Source organism: Dipodomys spectabilis, unplaced genomic scaffold, assembly GCF_019054845.1.
Source record: "Dipodomys spectabilis isolate Male_0828 unplaced genomic scaffold, ASM1905484v1 ptg000163l, whole genome shotgun sequence".
Taxonomy (NCBI): domain Eukaryota; kingdom Metazoa; phylum Chordata; class Mammalia; order Rodentia; family Heteromyidae; genus Dipodomys; species Dipodomys spectabilis.
Genome location: NW_024870840.1, coordinates 16,826,447 through 16,843,070, shown reverse-complemented (window position 1 = coordinate 16,843,070; position 16,624 = coordinate 16,826,447). Strand labels below are relative to the sequence as shown.

At 43.7% G+C, this 16,624-nt stretch overlaps 1 protein-coding gene across 1 annotated transcript in view; it reads left to right on the top strand.

Annotated features, from left to right (window-relative positions):
- The window catches only part of Bpifc (BPI fold containing family C), a 30,602-nt gene extending 17,080 nt beyond the window's left edge, over positions 1 to 13,522 (top strand). Inside the window, exons 11-15 of the mRNA XM_042693373.1 lie at positions 61 to 128; positions 7,316 to 7,358; positions 10,532 to 10,595; positions 11,992 to 12,068; positions 13,338 to 13,522. Coding sequence (XP_042549307.1) covers positions 61 to 128; positions 7,316 to 7,358; positions 10,532 to 10,595; positions 11,992 to 12,068; positions 13,338 to 13,460 — 375 coding nt within the window. The 3' untranslated portion in view covers positions 13,461 to 13,522. The remainder of the gene's footprint in view (positions 1 to 60; positions 129 to 7,315; positions 7,359 to 10,531; positions 10,596 to 11,991; positions 12,069 to 13,337) is intronic.
- Positions 13,523 to 16,624: the final 3,102 nt, after the last annotated feature.

The following is a 16,624-nucleotide window of genomic DNA, read 5'->3' as shown; positions in this document are numbered from 1 at the left end:
CTGTCATTCTTTGTCACTCATCTTAGTAATAGAAGATTTTGTTGATTTTATTGTCTGCAGGTTGCTAGTACCAGTGTGGGTCTGGCTATCTTGGGACAAAAACTGATCTGCTCCTTGTCTCTGAACAGGTAAGGTCAATTGCTTTAACCTTGATGACAATGAGTTAACAGATCCCAGAAATATTAGGAGAACAAACTAAGTTAACCATTATGTTGCTGTGAGGTAGTTAAACCTGCTTTTTTCTGGATCTATGTTCCTGCGAGAACCAACAGAGCAAACAGTGGATGTCAGGATTATTTATAGGCATGTGATTGAAAGAGCTGATTCTGATCTGCTAAATTCATATCGTCTTCAGAAATGGTTAGGTTGATCCTCTGGCTTCCTTTAGTCCTCGTAAATGTGACTTCTGAAATGTGAGTTCCTGCTCTGCAGATCTCCTTGAGATCCAGGATGCTGGAGTCTGACAGTACCCTGATGCCTTAGTGGGGTCTGAGTAGGACTGGTTATACCTTTTTGGGGGAAACCATTATAGAATAAGAATACCAGGCCCCCGCTTCTAACATGTATACAAAATTTCAAGATGGAGACTGCAAGGCAGTTGACCAAGGATTCAACCCTTTTGGATAAGGCATTGAGTAGCTGCACTTGAGTGTGAGGCTAGCTAGCTTCTTTGGGAGTGGTTGTCGCTGGCTCCAGTAGTGAATAGATTATGGATAAGGTAGGTGAGCCAAGCCTCATCAGGCCATGACAGCCAACCAAACAGCAAGACTGCAAAGTGGCTGAGGCTATGCTGGCTGGGCCTGGGGCAGTAGGAGTGGCAGCCCTGCTTCCTACACCCTGCCCCAGCCGGATCCTCCACTCCAGGCTCCCAGTGCTGCCTATCAGGATGAGCTGGTTTGGGCTTGGCTAATGTCAGAGATGCTGTAGACAGGAGGATGTGGGTGGGGATCTGTAGGACATCCCTTAGCAGAACCAGGCAATGCAGAGTCTCTGAGCTCCCAGCACACCGTGGTCTTTCTAACTACCTTCTACTGGCTGCATGCGCCAGGAGGTGTAGAACTCAGAGACAAATACAGGAGGAGGGGAGGACAAGCCTTGAGACTGGCAGTGAGACCACAGGCGTGGGAGTTAATGTAGCACTGTGCGGATCTCAGCCCTCCCCTTTGATAGCTGTGTGCTCTCAGGTAACTTACTTGACCTCTCTGGATCTCATTTCCTACTCTATAAAACGCTACTGTAGCCTGGAACCTGTGGCCTGTGCTTGTGCCTGGCCTAGCTACTCAGGAGGCTGAGATCTAAGGATCATGTTTGTTTTTTTTTTTTTTTTTTTTGGGTCTGGTTGTGGGGCCTGAACTCTGGGCCTGGGCGCTGTCCCTCAGCTCTTCAGCTCAAGGCTAGCACTCCACCACTTGGGCCACAGCACCACTTCCGGCTTTTTTTCCTTTTGCTTATGTGGTGCTGAGGAATCGAACCCAGGGCCTCAGGCATGCAAGGCAAGCGCTCTACCACTGAGCCAACTTCCCAGCCCCTAAGGATCATGTTTGAAGGTAGCCCAGGTAGGAAGCTTTTGAGTCGCTTATCTCCAATAAACTTCCCACCCAAAATTCCAGAAGTAGAGCTCTGGCTCAAGTGGTAGAGTACTGCAGGGACAGTACTGAGACCCTGGGTTCAAGCCCCAGGACCAACACACACACACACACACACACACACACACACACGCAGCATGTTCCCTCTCAATACTGAATATTGAAAGAGCAAAGAGAAGACAAAAAAAAAAACAAAACTGGTTGTTCTGAAATAGAGAAAGCACTTAGCTCTTCTGTCATTGCTCCAGTCAAGTGGAAGAAAAGAATAAGGAAAGCAAGAGCTAGAAACCCTAATATTAAACTTGACCTCTGTGTGTCTCTGTCATTGGAAGCAGTTTCTGGATTCAGGTATGTCTGCATTTGGATTCTGCCTCTCCTACTTGCTCGCCCTGTAGCCTTTAGCAAATTACTTCATCTTGTTAAGTATCGGTTTCCTCACCAGCTAAGCAGCACACCTCTGTGTGTTCGCATTGTCCTCTGTGACCTAGGAAAGCCTAGCATGTGGTCATGGCTTGTCCTCATAGTGTTTCATTCTCTTTTCCCATTCAAGGATCCAGATCTGATCACACAAGAGGTTGAGACCAGTTCCCAGACCCATGATGCTCTCCATCCTCGTGTGATGGGCTAGATGGTCTAAAATAGCTTCAGGATTGGCCTTCCAAGTCACAAAGTAGATTTTTCTTGAACTCAGGCCTGGACACTATCCCTGAGCTTCTTTTGCTCAAGGCAAGCATTCTGGCACTTGAGTCATGGCTGGCTTTTTCTGTGTATGTGATACTGAAGAATTGAACCCAGGGCTTCATGCATGTTAGGCAAGCACTCTACCACTAAGCCACATTCTCAGCCCACAAAGTAGATTTTTTATGTGCCAATCCAGTGGCTCAAACTCAAGACCTGGGTGCTATCCATGAGCATTTTTTTCTCAAGGCTAACACTCTAACACTTGAGCCACAGTTCCACTTCGGGAGTGGGGGTAGTTAATTGGAGACAAGAGTCTCACAGGCTTTTCTGCCCCTGCTGGCTTCAAACCACGATCCTCAGATCTCAGACTCCTGAGTAGCTAGAATTATAGGCATGAACCACCAGCACCAGCACCTGGCTAGATTCTTATTGTTCAACATGCAATGAGCCTTTTATTCCAGACACAGTCTGTGTGGATGCAATTCCAGCTGAAGCTGGTCCATGGAGTAGCCACTTTGCAGTTTTGTTCAGAAGCAAATTAAATGCCAGATGACTTCCTGCCAATCCTCTTAGTCACATATAAAACAGGGCTGTCAAACTATGTTATTATTGGATCATTTAGAACAAGAGAACATTTTCTTTAACATTGCTGTGATTGAGACTCTGGACATTCCTAAACTGTACCCTACCCCACTACCATCAATACACACACATACACACACACACACACACACACACACACACACACACACACACACGCCCTGCAGCCCCCTGCAACCCCTCCCAAACAACATAGCCAATGCCAAAATAGCTGACTAGGAGTAGATCATTTCCTACATGCATGCATGCCTTACAGCTTGGGCAAGTAAATATTTTCCAACATAAGCCAAACCCCAGGAAACAACCCAAGTCCGGGCAGTGTGGATTCACAGTGACTATTGGAATGATGAAAAGGACAGGTCACTAAAGTCAGGACTGGATACCTTGCTATTTCTATCTGTTTCCCTGCTCTGAGCTACCATCGAAGCCAGGACAGAGGAACACTACACATGGATAGGCCCCCCATCAGAGGAAGAAACCCCAAATAGGTCCTTCTGGGAAGAATATTGGAAATTTTCCAGGCTGTAGGAGATTGAGGGAACTCTTACCCATGAAGAGACTACCATAGTAGTGGGATTAGTTTAGCACATCCCTCCCCCCCACAAAAAAAAAAAAAAAAACCTTTTATTGTGTCAGGTGCTGGTAGCTCACATCTGTAATCCTAGCTACTCAGGAAGCAGACACATCAGGATCACAGTTAGAAGTCAGCCTGGGCAGGAAAGTTCATGAGACTCTTATCCCCAATTAATCAGTAAAATGTTGGAGGTGGGGCTGTGGCTCAAGTAGTAGAGCACCAGGACTTGAGCAAAAAACCTAAGGGACCCAGGCTCTGAGTTTGAACCCCAGTATCAGCACACACACAAAAAGGAATGGAAGAAAGGAAGGAAGGAAGGGAAGGAGGGAGGAAGGAAGGAAAGAGGGAAGGAGGGAGGAAGGAAGGAAAGAAGGAAGGAAGCAAAGAAGGAAGGAAGGAAGGAAGGAAGGAAGGAAGGAAGGAAGGAAGGAAGGAAGGAAGGAAGGAAGGAAGGGGAAGGGAGGAAAGGAGGGAGAGAGGAAAAAATAAAACAACTATCATTGCACATGAAATCCACAGCCTGTTGTTTTCAAGCTCTTCAGCTACTCTTCTGACCTCTCAAGCTGATGTTAGTGTTCTCACTTCCCTAGAGTGAGCACTTGTACTTTAGACTGATTCAACCTTAAAGTGACCCCAATTCTAACTAATACACACCATCCATTTCCTTTTCCTGCTCTTCTCTTTTTGCATTGAGTACCTGTTTGTCTCCCTGTACCATTCACACATGGAAAAGACAAAAGTTCCTGCCTACAAGCCCACAGCCTGATGGAGAAACACTCAGATCCCCAGGCAATTTGCAAGAGTGGATCTAAGAGACTGTGAGAAGTCTATCCAAAGTGTTTCTCTCAAAAGACAAGTCTTTAGCCAGGCAGGGTGGCACATGCATTTAATCCCAGCTACTCAGGAAGAGACAGGAAGATGTTGAGCTCCAAGCCATAGTGAGACTGTAACTCAAAAAGAGAGTGACAGAAGTCATGGCTCAAGAGGTACAGCAGCACTGACCTAAAATGGGTGAGACCCTTGCTTCCAGCCCCAGTGTGAAGTTAAAAAGGTAGATTCTTCCCCTGACCCAAGTCTTCCCCCAACATATGGCTTCTGTTCATCCCTCGTAATTATTGGATATGAATTAAATTCTTCATATCACCTCGTACATTACTGAACATAGCACCTGGGAAAGTCTTGACCTGCCAAATTTCTCTTCAAGCTGCAACCAGAGTGGGATTTACAACACCTCACACAGCTATTCGCCCCCGCGCCCCCGTGTCTGTCTCTCTAAATTTTTCTCTATGCCAGTCCAGGGGCTTGAACTCAGGGCCTAAGTGCTGTCCTTGAGCTTTTTTGTCCTGTCCTTGAACTTTTTTTCAGTAGGCTAGTATTCTGCCATTTAAACCACAGCTCTACTTCTGGATTTTTAGGTGCTTAATACACAAAATCTTTTTTTTTTTTGCCAGTCCTAGGGCTTGAAATCAGGGCCTAGGCACTGTCCTTGAGCCTCTCTGTGCTGAAGGCTGGCGCTCTACTACTTGAGCTACAACGCCACTTCTGGCTTTTTCTGTGTATGTGGTACTGGGGAATGGAACCCAGGGCTTCCTCATGCTAGGCAAGCACTCTACCATTAAGCCACATTCCCAGCCCTCTGTGCTTAATTAGAATTAATAGTCTCACTAACTTTCCTGCCTAGGCTAGCTTCAAACTGCAATCCTCAGATCTCTGCCTCCTGAGTTGCTAGGATTACAAGTGTGAGCTACCAGCACCCAGCTGTATGTCTATAATTTAAGCACTCAAAAGGCTGATGATGGTAGTAAGTTCAAGGCCAGCCTAGACTACATAGCAAGACTTTATTTTAAAGAGAGAGAGAGAAAGAGAGCAAGCGAGAGAGAGAGAGAGAGAGAGAGAGAGAGAGAGAGAAATGAAGTGAAATAAAATCAAAGGAGATAGAGAAAGAAAGAAGAATCCTTAATGGCCAAATGACCCCATACTTGCTCCAGAACGTACAATACCTAACTGAGTCCTGGGAATTTCTATTATTATGGCTGGATCTCCACCCTCACAGGGAAAGACATAGACAAAAGTTTGTGGGGTACTAAATGTGTCTGGGCTGGGCACTAGGTCAGAATAGTGACACTGCTGTTACTGGGACACTTGAGCAGCTTGACTCTTGTCCTATGTTGTGTCATTTACTGTGTTTCAGGGTTTGTAGTTTTGTTCTGATTTTCCATCCAGGCAATACATCTTCTCTCAAATGTGTTAAATAGGCTGTGTATACATACATGTGGTGGCGGTGGTGGTCAGAGGTGGAACCTAGGGTCTCACACAAGCCAACACTCACTCTATCACTGAGCTTACACCTCCAAATCCAAGAGTGACTATTAAATGTCTGTAAAGTACGACTACTTAAGTTTTCTTCTTCCCCAGCCATTCTATGGTTCCACAGAAAGAATGGATTCTTCGTACAGGGCTTTAAGCAGCAGTGGAGTTAACCTGGTTGAAGAGGAAGGCAGAGGACCAGTCAGGCTCCACCTGGTGGTCAGAGTTGAGCTTGGCAGATTTTTCAGAACCAGGAGCAAAGAGACCTCTGCTCTTTTCCTCATCTGTTTCTCTTCACTCGGTGAGGAGAGTCCCATAGGACACCAACCTGCAAGTGTGCCACCCTGTAAGAACTGGGTAATAAAAGACAACGGACCAGAAGGAAAAAGTATGCTGGAGGAAAGCCCAGGCAAGCTCACTCAATAGCAGCCAGTCATGAGGTGTCCAGGCATGGCCTGGGCTTGAAGTGAAGGAAGAGAGGGGAAACTCAAGTATTCCGCCATTCTGTAGGTTGGATGTCTGAGCGAGGTTTGCCCACTCTTGAGAGACAATGTGGCCAGAAGAAGGGACTCCACATTTCCTCAGAACTTTCTGCAATGACCTACAGATCCCACAGGGATCAGTTTGAGTGATATCATCATGGGTCTTCACCAGACTTGACTGGTTTTATTACTGATTGGTTTTGTGATTATCAGTGTGAAGCTATATTGACAGGTACTAAGAAAATGTACCTCTTCTGTTAAAACCTGCTCTTCAAATATACTCATGAAGGGCTGGAGGCATGACCCTAATGAGTTTAAATCTCAGTACCCCCAGAAAAAGTGGCATGGCTAACACAACCCTTGGAGGAGTGTCCCCTGGACTGAGCATAGAGTTTATAGACAAGTAGGCCAGGATTGTAATAAGGGATTAGGGAAGCTGTAAAGTTGGATTCAGAGGCAGAACCCTGGAAACCAGTTCCTATCCTTGTTTTAGACATTCCAGTTTGCTATTAAGAAGTCTTATAGATAGACAAAAGCATGTGGAGAAGCCACTTAGAGACAAAGCCAAGCTTTCTGCTAGTCTTGTTCTGGTTCCTGTATGTGTGTGTGTGTGTGTGCGTGTGTGTGTGTGTGTGTGTGTGTGTGCGTGTGTGTGTGTGTGTGTGTGTGTGTGTGTGTGTGTGCACTCTAGTCATAGGGTTTGAACTCTGGGCCTAGGTGCTGTCCTTGAGCTTTTTTGCTCAAGGCTAGCCCTCTACCACTTTTAGCCACAGTGCAATGTCCAGCTTTTGGGTAGTTAATTGGAAATAAGAGTTTCATAGACTTTCCTGCCCTAAGCTGGCTTCAAACCAAGATCCTCAGAATTCAGCCTCCTGAGTAGCTAAGATTAGAAGTGTGAACCACCAGCACCTGGCCAGTTCTGAATCTTAAGTAGCAAAGTCCAGGAATGAAGATGTAATAGACTTGATGACTTCCAAGTTTGTATGTTTTTATAATAGCGAGTTTTTGAATGAAGAAATTCCTCTTTTTCATTTTGAACTGATTTTAAATCTACCCCCTCTTAAACTTTTCCTATTTCCTTTTAGATTCCGCCTCTCTTTGCCAGAGTCCAATCGCAGTGATATTAAGGTAGGAATCGGGAGTTCTGGGGTTCCCTGGCTTGGCCAGAATGAGAACTGGCTTTCATGGCAGCGTGGGCACATCAGTTCTATCTCTGGTTCCTTGATTTCTCCCTGGCTCTAGGTTTTCACATTGAAATTCTTCCTGTAGCTACTCATCTACGGAGTCCATAAACTCTCAAGTGTCTTTTATTTATATAATAAGGCTTTTTAAAAAGAACTCAAAAGACATTAAGACATTATGTGGCACTGGAAAAATAGGCATTCTTAACCAAATAATCATTTGATTATTCTAGATCCAATAATCATCTAGAGTTCAACTTAAGAGACACTCTCAAAGGAAGAAGCTCTATGAAAATTAGCAATCCATGGCTAGAGTTGTCCTTCAAATGCTTCCTGGCCATCTTCTGAAATTAGGGATCTATATGGATACTTTTATGGAGTGTGTGGAGGGGGACTAGCCTGTCGAGCTGCTACTTGGGAGTGAGAACCCCCAAGACTTTTCCAGAAGCAGCAGTCAAATCACTGTTTGTTGTTGTTGTTTTTTTAATTTAATTTTATTGTCAAGACATTGTTATTTTTTTCACATGTGACCCTATCAGAGAGAAGCTTAATGTGTAGATTTTAGCACCAGGGTTGTAAATGGAACTGGGTCTAGTTCATGCTCAGCTATGTAAATGTCTGAGGGGGTGGTTGGTTTTGTTTGTTTGTGGTCCTAGGCTTGAACTCCGGGCCTGGGTGTTGTCCCTGAGCTTTTGTACTCAAGGCTAGTGCTCTACCACTAGAGCCACAGCTCTACTTCTACAGCTTCTATTTTCCTCAGACTTTCCGGCTAATCCTCAGTTCTCAGCTTCCTGAGTAGCGAGGATTACAGGTGTGAGCTACTGGCGCCCAGCTGTAAATATTAGTTTTGAGTGTTATTCATTCAGTGATGGGCACTTATTGATCCTGGTCCTGTTCTAGAAAGAAAATACCTATGCTTATGGCACATATATTCTGGGGCACTGGTTCTCAATGAGGGTTCTCTCAGGGACCTCTGGCAATATCTGAAGATATCACTACCTGGGGTGGGAAGAGGAATGGTACAAGATCAGGGGTGCTGTCAAACATCCTACAGTACACAAGTGGCCCCCCCCACAAAAAATTATCTAAGCCAAAATATCAATAGTGCCACAATTTGGAAACCTGTCCTAGAATGTGTGAGTATGCACAGATGAGTGTCAGAATACAAAAGTATAATGAATATACTGGAAAAACACCATAGAGAAAAACCAGTGTGAGCAGGCACGGAGCTGGAGATTAGAACTTCTGGGTTGTTGGAAGGATTCATAAAATGATGCAGAGACAGAATTGACTTATCATCTTAATTGCTTTCCTAACTGTAATATTATTTCAGTGAATCGTATAATAACACACTAGTCTCATATGTAAACTCTGGGTCCAAACATTAGGAGTGAGTCCTACTTACTGGCTGTTAGGTTTGAGGCAAGTCATTTAATACTCACAGAGCCGTTCGTGGGAGATAGTAGGTACTGAATGAATCATGCTATGCTCAGCCGAGACCTGGGAATAACAGGATTACATGCAGGGAAGAAATTAGCCAAGAACTCAGAGTTTAGCAAGAAGGAACTAGATAGTTGTTTGCTTGCTTGTTTGTTTACTTTTAGAGGAGAGCCCTGATTTTTAGTTTGGGAAGATTAAGAGTCAGGAGCAATACTGTCCATAAACTGGAAACTAAGTTGTATCTTTCATACTATACATGGAGGTCTCAAGTATCAATACTGATGCCAGGCATGGTGGTGCATGCCTGTAACCCCAGTAAATTGCTTAGTATCAACCACACAATATGCTAACACGGCATGGGGGGAGATGGAAATGGTTTATAACAGGAATTTTACATAACATTACTTTGTCTAATTTTAAGAACCATCTTATGAGAAGATGATGATGATGATGACTCTATTCATTTATATCTTGCTATTGTTATCTTCATTTTACAGTTGAGGAAACTGAAGCACAGAGAGGTTAAGTAACTTTTCCAACACCACATACTAAGTGGTAAAAACAAGATGGACCTAGACAGTCTGACTTCAAAGCCATACTTCCTAAACTGCAAAGAAGTTCATATTGCTAAGCATAAAGGATGACCAGAAAGTATTCACTGAGGGCTACAGGCATAGTTTAAGGGGTAGAGCATCTGCTTAGCAAGCACAAAACCTTCAGTTCGAATCCCAATGTCACCAAAAACATTTTTTTTAAGTTAGTAGGGGCTAGGAATGTGGCTTAGTGGTAGAGTACTTGCCTAGCATGCATGAAGCCCCAGGTACGATTCCTCAGTACCACATACACAGAAAACACCAGAAGTGGTGCTGTGGCTCAAGTGGTAGAATGCTAGCCTTCAGCTGAAGAGTTCAGTTCAGGGACAGCACCCAGGCCCAAAGTTCAAGCCCTAGGACTGACCAAAAAAAAAAAAAAAAAAAGTTAATAGTCACTGAATACTGAGCATTGTCTTGCTTAGGCTATCCAACTACCATTGTTTACTGAAGATAAATTGGGACCAAGAACTGGCGACTCATACCTGTAATCCTAGCTACTCAGGAGGCTGAGATCTCAGGATCATGGTTCGAAGCCAGCTGGGGCAGGGAAATCTGTGAGAATCTTTATCTCCAATTAACCAGCAAAATGTGGGAGGTGGAGCTGTGGCTCAACTGGCAGGGTGCCAGCCTTAAGCAAAAAAGCTCAGGGAGAACATGAAGCCCCAGAACTGAACCAAAACTTTGAAAATAAATAAAGTGATCTGCCAACGCAGTTCACTTAAGAATGTAACGTAATGCAAAGGAACTCCTGTGGTTGAAGGGCCCAGTAAATAAAGAGAAAGCTGTGAATGGGCAAATCCATCAATGCTCTATGTCTTGCCTGGTGGATAGCTAAGCTACTCCATTTATAGCCACCATGTCACCATGTGGTCCCTGGGCTCTTGCTGCCAGTCACCTAAATACAATACAAAGCAAAGCTAAAGTGCCCGTGGGCAAGGGGGGATATGGCAAATTTGGTTTCCTGAACCCTTCTGGGGAAACTCTATTCCTGCTTTCTCCATCCAGGGAAGTTCATGCCACATCAGGTAGGCATGGTGCTCTCAGATTGCCTTGATTCAACAACTGAACCCTTCCTCTTTCTTTTCAGGTCTTGAGGTTCGAGAATATTCTGTCCTCCATCCTTCACTTTGGAGTCCTCCCGCTGGCCAACAGTAAGGGATCCTTAGGGAACCATAGGACTCCCCCACGTTAGCTAGACATGGGAATTGTTTGAGATGCCCCCACTCCACGTATCCACATAAGTCTCCTCCTAGAGTGCTCTTCTGCAATCAGGCCAGAGCCAGAAATTACAGTGTGTCCTGTCAATGATAGGTTTGCAAACTTAGTGATTCAGGTTAGAAGTGTTGTGAGCAATGCTGTTTGTGAAGTTGGTTAAAACAACTCATGATGACTGCTTTAGGAGATGCAGATATTTTCCTTCAACAGAGGAGTCTCAAAGTCACCCAGACATGAGATGCCTCCTCCCAGCAAGGACCTTGCTAGCTTGTATGCAAGGACAATGGTCCACGCCTCACAGTTTACTGAACGATAACCCTCAGTCTCTCCCTGTATCATAGTTATTCTCAAACTACAGCATATGGCTGAGTGCCTATATTCTGTCTACTCAAGAGGCAGAGATCTGAGGATTACAGTTTAAAGCCAGTCCAGGCAAGAAAGCCTTTGAGACTCTTATCTCCAATAAACTACCCAAAAAGGCCAGAAGTGGAGCTGTAGCTCCAGTGGTAGAGTGCTAGCCTTGAGCAAAAGAAGCTCAGAAACAGTACCCAAGCTCTGAGTTCAAGTGCCAGGACTGGTAAAAGAAAAACAAAATAAAACACACACACGCACACACACACACACATACACACACACACACACACACACTTTTTAAAATTATTATTTCATGTTTTATTTTATGTATAAAATAAGTAATGTAATCAGATTCCTAAAGACAGCATATTAGTATCAATTTTTAACAAAATCTTCAGGGTTTTAACATCAGGTATCCAAAACAGACAACACAAATTCATTTAGTTCTGTTCTCACAACTTTAAAATTACCCAGATGAAATCTACACAAAGTTACATAGCTAGGAGCTGGTGGCTCACACCTGTAATCCTCCCTACTCAGGAGGTTTAGATATGAGGATTGCCAGCTGGAGCAGTCAAGTCTGAGACACTCTTATTTCCACTTCACCAGCAAAAAGGCAAGGATTGGAGGCATGGCTCAAGTAGAGCATCAGCCCTGAGTGGAAAAAGTCAAGCAAGCCTGAGCTTAAGCCCAGCACACACATATTCTCCAGAACAGACACCAAAATGTTAGCAAACAGCAAAATGGACAGGAGTTTTCCCATATCCAAATGCATATAATTGCAAATACTCTTTTACTAAATGCAGACGAATTAATAACTTGTCTAGAAAAATTTCTCTGACATTTTCATGTCAGAGAATGCAAATAGAACCAAGAGGAATAAAAAGATAAATGACTGAAAAGATGTTTTTCTTTCTAAAGAGTCTCTAAATATTTGTGCACATGCCCAATTTTCTTACGCCTTTTTCTCTATTTTAGCAAGACTACAGCAAGGTTTTCCTCTTCCCAACCCTTACAATATCTCGTTCATCAATTCAGATATTGAAGTTCTCGAGGTAAGATTTTTAAGTTTCCTTATAACTGGCTCATTTCTTTTTGAAAGACTTTTTCTTTCTCTTGTGCTTTGTCTTTTTTTTTTTTTTTGTCAGTCGTGGGCCTGAACTCTGGGCCTGCGTGCTGTCCCTCAGTTCTTCAGCTCAAGGCTAGTGTTCAACCACTTGAGCCACAAGGCCACTTCTGGCTTTTTCTGTTTGTGTGGTGCTGAGGAATCGAACCCAGGGCCTCATGCATGCAAGGCAAGCACGCTACCACTGAGCTACCTTCCCAGCCCTTTCTTTTCCCAGCCCAGGGAATTTTATAAACAAATTATGTATAGCTCTCAAAGATTACATTTAACAATGAAAAGAGGAAAAGTCAGGCCAAGTCTAATTTCATTTAGCAGCCAAATTGCTCTGGTGGCGAGAAACTTTTTCAAGAAAATAATCTTTAATGTGCTTTATTTGTTCCACAAGACAAGCCCATAAGAGTGGAATTTTGAATCCCATTTTATAGATGAGGGAAATAAGACACTGAGGGGTAAAGTGGCTTAAGTAACTGACAAAGAAACCAGCTGGGATCAGGCTGGCTCTGTTTGTTGAGTTCTCTGTCAGGGGACTTTCCCCCACAAAAAAACTGACTCTCCTCTGGAATCAGGGATCCACTGAAAACTGTATCCTAGCTAATCATTGTTAACACACTTAATAATGCCTTTCCCTTCTTCTCTTTCAGTATTGTTTTGTCTGGGGAGATATAAATAAGTTTCAAAAAGCATTTCAATCAAGCCCTGGTGGCTCTCATCTGTAATCCTAGATACTCAAGAGGCTGAGATTTGAAATGCCAGTTTGAAGCTAGCCTGGGCAGGAAATTCTGTGAGACTTGTATCCCCAATTAACCAGCAAAAAACTGGATGTGAAGGTTTGACTCAAGTGGTTGAGAGCCCACCTTGATTGAAAAAGTTAAGGGACAGTAGCCAGGCCCTAAGTTCAAGCTCTAGTACTAGCACAAAGAAAAAAAACCATCTTCCATCTATATGATACGCCTTACGTCCTCTCACACCCCTGCCTCTTTCTACTTGGGCCCCTAAATTACACCTGGTGATATAATTCAAAATGGTCTCTTCCTACAGCTAGGCCCTCACAAGCAGGGGAGGGGGGAGTTGGGGAAAGCTTGCTGCTTTAGGGTTTGATGAAGAAGAACCCCACCCTCCCCCACCCCCCAGTCCTCAGGCAAACCCAGACATGCTCCTCATTGAATGTTATCTCTCCTCATCATTGAATCTTTTGCAGGATTTCCTTTTGATTTCCACCGACCTGAGACATGAAACATTCTCAAAGCAACAGCCAAGTTTCCATAACTGGGGAGGTTTGAACCTCATAAATGGACCCTGGAGGGAGACGCCAACCCCTTGATTGCCTGCTCACAAATAAACAGATTGTAGAGAGAGGGAGAGGCTCAGGCCCTGGATCGCCAGTTTTTAATCCATCTCAGGGAGTAAATAAATGGTCCTTCATCCCACAGCAGTGACTATGGGAAGAAGACTGTGCACACTGGAATCTTTAAGCCCTAGTGAATTGCTTAGACAGGAAGCTTTCTTTCAATGGTCATAAGAGGCCTAGAGTGAGGCAGACCACGGGGTTAAAGGGCTGAATAGGGGAATAGGTAGAAAATGGAGTGAATGTGAAGGGGAGGGGGGAGGGCAGGGAGTATGCATATGCTGAGTGCCTGTGTTTTTCAGATTCTGGGATACAAGGAAGGTGTGTATTTCTGACCGGGGGAGTAAAAACTTTTTTAAGTCTCTCTTTGTGTGGGTCATTTTCTGTAGTGAGAGCCCTGCAACTCTCTAAGGGCATTTCCCCTGCCTGTGTATTGGATTGTATGTTTTATATTCACTGTTACTGTCCCACGTTTCATTAAAATTGTTTTCTATCAACGGCAGCCGTTTTTTCCAGAGATTTCCTGTCCTGAATTGATCTTAACAAAACAGGATAAAGAAAAGAAAATTTTACCTCTTTAACCTTTATGAACAGGAAAGTGGCACTGATATCAAGGATTGATCTAAAAGGGAAATTCCGGGCCTTAGAGGCGTGGCTCAAGTGGTAAAGTGCTAGCCAAGAAAGCTTGAGGCCCTGAGTTTAAACCCTGCTACTGGCAAATATAAACAAACAAACAAACAAAATTAATTAAAAGGGAATCTCAGGACTCTTAAATCTTTCCTGCAGTGCTGGGGGTTATGATTCAGGGGATACAGCATCTGAGCACCAAACTCTGGATTCAATCCCCCTAATACCATGAGAGAGAGAGAGAAAGAGACAGAGGCAGAGACAGAGAGAGTGTGCTTTCCTGCAGCCACTCTGTATCATTTGTTTAGGTTTTAGGATATGTTTCCCGGTGGATTCAATGAATTAGCAATGCAGAGTTCTAAACCTAGGCCATTTGTAGTTGAGAATCATATTAATATCAATTAATATTAAACAATGGTGTGAAAGTGGGGCAGAGTAGGAAATTTTGTGTTGATGTATAGGGAATGAAGAGAAATCATCCCCTGAGCTCCTCTATTTCCAGGCTAGTGGAATTTACAGAGTGCTTATCCTGGGCCAAACCCTAGGCTAGTTACTCCTCCACAGTCACTGTATTTCACCTCCACAACTCTGTGAAGAATGAGCCCATTTCACAGATGACACAGAGGTTATGAGGGACTCATTATACAGAACTAGTAAATGGTGCTGGCATAGACTGAATCCAAGCATTTCTGATTGGTAGGTAGGTAACTGAAACAAGCATAAAGTAGGCACTAGAAACAGATTGCCTAAAATTCATCACAACAAACAAGAGATCATAGTGCAATAAGGAGCCTGGGTCTAAGTAACATGGACTTGTTCTCACAGCCATCCTTGTGCCTTGCTGAGTGGAGAGGGCTTTCCACCCACCTCTGAAAAGCCTAGAGGTGAGAGAGGCCATTCATTGAATGCTCATCCTTGGTTATCTCCCTAAATAGTTTGATTCACTTGCCTCTAAGTATCTCCCTGTATGGAAAATTTGAGGCTTACACCCCCTGCCAGACACACACACACAAACACACACACCACACACACACCACACACACACACACACACACACACACACACACACACACACACACACACACACACACACACACACACACACACACACACACACACACACACACTATGGAAAGTTTAAGCTGGCCCCAGAGCTACTTCCCTAGATGGAAAGTTCTGCCAGTACTTGGGCATTTTCCTACGTAGTCTGTTTCTGTTGGATTTAGATTTCCACCCCAAACATGTGATTTTTGTTTTTAAAGGCTTTGTGCAAGCTCAGTACTAGGCTGCAGATCTTTGAGACAGGAGTTCACCTGCAGTCGCCAGCTCTCCCATAAAGACTCCCAATTCAGCCTCTCAAAATGTGGCTGATTGAGTTCCTGTACAACAATAGGCAGAGCACAGTAGCTAAGGCCTACAATCTTAGCTACTTGGGAGGCAGAGATGAGAGAATAGAAGCTGGACTGTATCTATACAATGGCGGTGGGTAACAACTTGCATAAAGCAAGACCCCACCTTGAAAATAATTGATATATAACCCCTCTGTACAGTTTTTTCACAATAAAAAAAAGAAAAAAAAAAGAAACTAGTTGATATAAAAAGGGGCTGAACGTGGTAGAGCATCTGCCTAGCAAACTCTATGCCTTGAATTCAAAGATCATCCTCCTATTAGTTAAAAAAATAAAAAAGGCATGATCATTGAGCCCTCAAGGCTGGACCAGAAGTCCCCAGTGATCTAAAAGACTGTGGTTTACTCATCTTTGCAGTTCACTTCTGTCCATAATAGGTGCCCTCCTCCAAGTATTTCTAGGAATAAATAATATTATTGTGTTTTATTATTCTTTGGGACATTTTTCTAACAGAAGAGACACTTGATATATATTTACTGAATCATTCTGAAACATTTCATGTGTGGTAATGATTTAAAAAAATATTTTTCAGTTGCAAGTATATACTTCTCCCTTCACTGCTGGGAATGTAAGCTCCAAATTGTGTATTCTCTAGAGTGGTTGGACTTGACCTAGATTCCAGGTGTTTTCTTGAGCTGATAAAAACATTTCCAAAAAGAAAGCTAATAGATTGTACTAAACCCTACTGAAGCATTGGGGGCACACCTGTAATCCAACACTGGAGAGATGGAGGCAGGAAGGTGGAAAGTTTGAGATTAGACTGAGCTTCACAGTGAGACCCTGTCTTGGAAAAAATAAAATTCCTGCGTGTCACCTGGAAATCTGTAATCCTAGCTACCCTAGTGCTTGAGATCTGAGGATCAAGGTTCAAGTCCAGCCCAGGCAGGAGTCTGTAAGACTCTTAGCTCTAATTGACTACTAAAAAGTTGGAGGTGGAGCTGTGGCTCAAATGGTAAAGCACTAGTCTTGAGGGAGAAAGAGAAAAAAACGCTTAGGGACAGAGCCCAGATTCTGAATTGATGCCCCAGGGCCATCACTAAATGGTAAATAATAACAAACAAGCTCCATACCGTCGTACAAAACAACACGACGTGACTACAGGAT